At 48.8% G+C, this 5,907-nt stretch overlaps 1 protein-coding gene across 1 annotated transcript; it reads right to left on the reverse strand.

Moving 5' to 3' along the window:
- Nucleotides 1–575: 575 nt before the first annotated feature.
- LOC134294093 (brain-specific homeobox/POU domain protein 3-like) lies at nt 576–3,566 on the reverse strand. The gene is made up of 2 exons (XM_062964000.1): nt 3,380–3,566; nt 576–1,591 (listed from the first exon to the last, which is right to left on the reverse strand). Exons 1-2 carry the CDS (start codon nt 3,497–3,499, stop codon nt 629–631), a joined length of 1,083 nt encoding a protein of 360 aa, XP_062820070.1. The 5' UTR covers nt 3,500–3,566; the 3' UTR covers nt 576–628.
- Nucleotides 3,567–5,907: the final 2,341 nt, after the last annotated feature.

Consider the following 5,907-nt stretch of genomic DNA (forward strand, 5'->3'; position numbering starts at 1 on the left):
CGACGTCAGGAAATCCCCCTTTGATTCCGGTATTGCTCCCTTTTTAGATCTCCTTTCCTGTCTAAATAGTTCTGGAAACGGGGCGTCGCGTTTGGAAGAAAACTAGGTTTGGGTGGGGGGGACCTAATTTTCTTGGCCCCAAGATCCCTCTAGTGAGTCAAGACCGGGTCCAAGGGAGTGGATCCTTTGAGCGAGAGGCTGAGGACGTCGGAAAGTCCCCCTTTGGGTCCTCCTCGCTCTTCTTTCCTGTCTCAATAGTTCTGTAAATGCGGAGTCGCGCCTTGAAGAAAACAAGTGTTATTTTTGGAGAGGTTTGGGGGGACCTCGTTTCCTTTACCCCAAAAGCCCTCCAGCGACTCAGGACCAGGTCCAAGGGAGTGAATCCTTTAGGGGAGAGGCTGAGGACGTCAGAATGTCCCCCTTTGGATCCTCCTTGATCTCTTGCCCTGTCTAAGAGAAGCATTGAAGAAAACAAGTGTTATTTTTGGAGAGGTTTGGGGGAACCTCATTTCCTTTGCCCCGAGAGCCCTGCAGTGAGTCAGGACCGGGTCCAAAGGGGCGAATCCTTTGGGGGAAAGTCCGATGTGACGTCCGAAAGCCCCCCTTCTTATTGAAAGCCCCCTCCCTTTCAATAAGCGGCGGAGAACTTCATGCGCTTCTGTTTCTGTCTCTGGTTGCAGAACCAGACCCGCACCACGTTCTTCTTGAGGTCCAGCTTCTCGGCGATGGCGGCGATCTTCTCCGACGAGGGCCGCGGCTGGACGGCGAAGTAGGCCTCGAGGGAGCGCTTCTCGGGGGCGGCGATGGAGGTGCGCTTCCGCTTCTTGTCCCCGGACGGGTAGCCCTCGGGCTTGGCTAGCTTCTCCCTCTGCGCGCGCTCGGCCTCTTCCAGCCAGGCCTCGAGGATGGGCTTGAGGGCCACCATGTTGTTATGCGAGAGCGTCAGCGACTCGAAGCGGCAGATGGTGCTCTGGCTGAGGCAGCCCACGCCGGGGATCTTGAGGTTGGCGAGCGCCGAGCCCACGTCGGCTTGGGTCACGCCGAGCTTGATGCGCCGCTGCTTGAAGCGCTCGGCGAAGGACTCCAACTCGCGCGGGTCCGTCTCGGCTTCCAGCCCGGGCGGGGGAGGCAAGGGGTGCGGGTGCGGGTGCGGGTGCTGGGGGTGCGGGTGCGGGTTGTGGGACAAGCCCAGCGGGGGCTGCGCGTGGCCCAGGGCGCTCAACCCCGGGGGAAGGTGAGCGTGCGCGTGGGGGTGCCCCGGCGCGGAAGCCACTTCGGCCAGCGGCAGCGCGGCGTTGAGGTGTTCCAGCAGCTCGCTCTCCAAGCCCTGCGCCGACGAGGAGGAGGAGGACGGCGGCGGGGGGTGGTGGTGGGCGTGGGGGTGGTGCCCGTGCCCGCTCAGCACCGACGGGTGGTGCAAGTGGACCGAGGAGGAGGTGGGCGCGCAGGCCACGGAGACGCTGCTCATGGTGTGGTAGGTGGCGTCCGGCTTGAAAGGGTGGCTCTTCGGGGGAAGCATGTCCACCGCCGCCAAGGCCTCCGCCCCGCGAAGAAGGCTCTCGTCCAGGCCCGCGAAGAAGTTGCCCTGCAGCTGGGGGAGGGGGGGAGCGGGGGGGAAGACACCCAGAAAGGAAGAACAAGTGAGGATCCTGGGGATGGAAGAGGACCCCCCACCCAAGGCCATCCAAAAGGAACCCCCAATACATTGAAGCTGCTTCCACATTACCACATCAAACCCAGTCCTTGTTTCCACAACAAACCACATTTTTCACAATCCAATTGTTACCAGAGGGGCAGAAAGAGAGGGGAAATCTTCACAACAGGGGCACAGAGGGCAAAAGAGACACCACAGGGGGGTGGACCCTTCCCTAGGCTGTCCATATGTGTATGTGTATGTCTGTGTCTATGTGTATGTATTTATACGTGTATGTATATGTGTATGCCTATGCCTTTGTAGCCAGAAAAAGGGGGGGGGGGTTAGAGGTTCAACCCACACCTCCCCCCAAAATTTTCCAGGTTAAAAAAACCTGGTTTACTCATGAATTTTAACTGATTAACCAAATCCCCATGAGTGTCCACTGAAGTTTATCAATGGAAACTGATTTCGAAATTATTTTGCGTTATATACGTGTATGGAGATATGTATGTATCTATCAATACGATATGTATCAATACGATATGTATGTATGTATACGAGTACTCTTCTTAATTCGCTAAAAAAAGTTTCAACCCCCACCCCCCACCCCCCGCCGCCCGAATTTTTTCTGGCTATGGTCTTACATGTATGTATATGATTATGTATATGTGTATGGTATGTATATGTATACGCATATGTGTGTATGTACAATAGAGTCTCACTTATCCAACATATCCAACGCATTTTTGTAGTCGATGTTTTCAATACATCATGATATTTTGGTGCTAAATTCATAAATACAGTAATTACTACATAGCATTACTGTGTATTGAACTACTTTTTCTGTCAAATTTGTTGTATAACATGATGTTTTGGTGCTTAATTTTAAAAATCATAACCTAATTTGATGTTTAATAGGCTTTTTCTTAATCCCTCCTTATTATCCAACATATTCGCTTATCCAACATTCTGCCGGCCCGTTTATGTTGGATAAGTGAGACTCTACTGTATATGTGTGTATTATGTATATATATATGTGTGTATGTGTATGTGTAAAGGTATATATATATATACACACACACACACAAACATATATATATAGAGAGGGAGATAGTTAGAGTCACGCTTAAGAAATGTCCCTGTTGCGACTTACAAAGAAATTCAACTTAAGAACAAAGCTACAGAACCGACCTGTACTGGGTTGCTGTGAGTTTTCTGGGCTGTATGGCCATGTTCCAGAAGCATTCTCTCCTGACATTTCGCCCACATCTATGGCAGGCATCCTCAGAGGTTGTGAGGTCTGTTGGAAACTAGGCAAGTGGGGTTTATATATCTTTGGAATGATGTCCAGGGTGGGAGAAAGAAAGAACTCTTGTCTGCTAACACCTCCCAACAAAGGATTCCCCCCAGACAAAAAGCAGCCAGGCTTTGAAGCTGCGAGGCTATTCAATGCTAATCAAGGTGGGCAATTGCAACATTCACACTCCCTCCCTGGACTTTCCACAGATATATAAACCTCGCTTGCTTAGTTTCCAACAGACCTCACAACCTCTGCCATAGATGTGGGCGAAACGTCAGGAGAGGATGCTTCTGGAATATGAAAATACAGCCCGGGAAATTCACAGCAAGCCAGTGATTCCGGCCATGATAAGCCTTCAACAACGCATTACATGTATTGATGTGGAATATCCATTCCTGGAATCCCAACCCATGTATCTCCACGGAGAAGAGGCAAAGACCTACCTGCGGGGCGGGCAAGCAAGCCCTCCGGAGGGCCTCGGAGCTGGAGTGCAGGTGGGTGTACTTGGGCTCGTGCAGCATGGGGTGCATGCTGAAGGCCTGCTTGCTGTTCATGGACATCATGGTGAAGCCGAGGAGGAGGAGGAGGAGGGAAGAAGAAAGAAGAGCCTGGCAGGAAGCACCAGCTCCAGCCCCGCGCGCCTTATTGTCTCTGCCCGGCTCTCCACTATCAATGACATTATAGGGAGCTCCAAGCCACGCCCAGAACGGCGGGCAGGGCTCCCATTGGCTGCGGCGTTGCCGGAGGCCCCGCCCACTCAGAGAAGCCCAAGACTTCTAACCAAGGATGCCTATTCTGGCCTCTGATTGGACGAAACCAGGAGAGAAAACAATCGAGGAAATAATAATAAAAATAATAATAATGTGAATTGAAGAACCTGCTTTGATTGAAGTCAAAAATCAAAAACTCCTCAAAGCACAGCAGACGAAAAACCAGTACAAGAAAACCACACTACAAACTAGAGCTGACAGCTGGCACAACAAAACCTTGCATGGAAAGTTCCTTGACAAAATTGAAGGAAAAGCTGATAAGGAGAAGACCTGGCTCTGGGTCACGAATGGGACCCTGAAGAAGGAGACAGAAGGCCTGATCCTTGCAGCCCAGGAGCAAGCCATCAGAACAAAGGCAATTAAGGCCAAGATCGAAAAATCAGCTGATGACCCAAAATGCAGACTGTGCAAGGAAACCGATGAAAACATTGATCATCTCCTCAGCTGCTGTAAGAAAATTGCACAGACAGACTACAAACAGAGGCACAACTATGTGGCCCAAATGATTCATTGGAACTTATGCCTCAAGTACCACCTGCCAGCAGCAAAGAACTGGTGGGATCACAAACCTGCAAAAGTGTTGGAAAATGAGCACGCAAAGATACTGTGAGACTTCCAAATCCAGACTGACAAAGTTCTGGAACACAACACACCAGACATCACAGTTGTGGAAAAGAAAAAGGTTTGGATCATTGATGTCGCCATCCCAGATGACAGTCGCATTGACGAAAAACAACAGGAAAATCTCAGCCGCTATCAGGACCTCAAGATTGAACTTCAAAGACTCTGGCAGAAACCAGTGCAGGTGGTCCCGGTGGTGATGGGCACACTGGGTGCCATGCCAAAAGATCTCAGCCGGCATTTGGAAACAATAGACATTGACAAAATCACGATCTGCCAACTGCAAAAGGCCACCCTGCTGGGATCTGCGCGCATCATCCGAAAATACATCGCACAGTCCTAGACACTTGGGAAGTGTTCGACTTGTGATTTTGTGATACGAAATCCAGCATATCTATCTTGTTTGCTGTGTCATAATAAAATAATAATAATAATAATAATAATAATAATAATAATAATAATAATAATAAATTTATTTTTATACCCCGCCACCATCTCCCCAGAGGGACTCGGGGCGGCTCACAGATATAAAACAAGCATACAGTGGTATCAAATACAAAAAACACACAAATAAAGTTAAAAGGCATAAAATAAAATCACAGTCATTATAAAACACATGATACTCAACAGCAGTGCATTTCCTTTTCAATACCTTCAACCGACCATTTCTCTTTATACCGCTCCCACACATCCAGAAACATACATGATCATGACCACAATACATGAAAATTACAACTCAGAGAAGGGATGCATCTACACCAGGCATGGGCAAACTTGGGCTCTCCAGGTGTTTTGGACTCCAATTCCCACCATTCCTAACAGCCGGTAGGCTGTTAGGAATGGTGGGAGTTGGAGTCCAAAACACCTGGAGGGCCCAAGTTTGCCCATGCCTTGTGTACACAGTAGAATGAACCCAGTTCCACCCCACTCCAGGTGTCATTTTTTTCCCCATAACCTTTTGGTAAAAGTTTGATCTTTCAGAGAAGAGCCAAAAAACTCCTTTGAGTAGAATCTTCCCATTTGGTATGCAACCAAATGTCATATATGTTGAAAATAGAAACATTCTTCGAGTCTCCATTAGTTATGTGTTGTGTGTATAATTCAGATGGCATGCTGTATTGTATATGTGTGTGTTGGTATGCAGTTTTCCTTAACTCTTTCTTGTGGGAGGGGCTGCAGACTATGTGATTAGATCTGGGATTGTTCAGGGCTCCCATTCTAAAACCCCATTTTAGGCACTGTATGAGCCCCCATTTTCAATGAGCAGGAAATGCAGAATCAGCTGTGAGAAAGTCACAGCATCTCTTATATCAAATGACAAAACCCTAGTTTGCTTTTTGGATTTTTTTAAAAAATTACTTGTATGCTGTGTGTTGTTGCTTCCCCCAGACTGGAAGCAGCCAGGCATTGAAGCTGAAAGGCCATTCAAGGCCATTATACTTATTACTGATGTATTTGGATTGTTGTTTATATGATTTTTGGAGCTCCCAGTGGCACAGCACTGAGCTGCTGAACTTGCTGACTGAAAGGTTGGAGGTTCAAATCCAGGGAGAGGGGTGAGCTCCCACTGTTAACCCCAG

Source organism: Anolis carolinensis, unplaced genomic scaffold, assembly GCF_035594765.1.
Source record: "Anolis carolinensis isolate JA03-04 unplaced genomic scaffold, rAnoCar3.1.pri scaffold_12, whole genome shotgun sequence".
NCBI lineage: Eukaryota > Metazoa > Chordata > Lepidosauria > Squamata > Dactyloidae > Anolis > Anolis carolinensis.

Bases quoted from the DNA above. Each gene is read 5' to 3' on its own strand.
- LOC134294093 (XM_062964000.1), bottom strand. From the start codon at position 3,499: ATGATGTCCATGAACAGCAAGCAGGCCTTCAGCATGCACCCCATGCTG. The intron at 1,592-3,379 runs GTAGGTCTTTGC...CCCCTCCCCCAG, and splicing joins CTTGCTTGCCCGCCCCGCAG to CTGCAGGGCAACTTCTTCGC.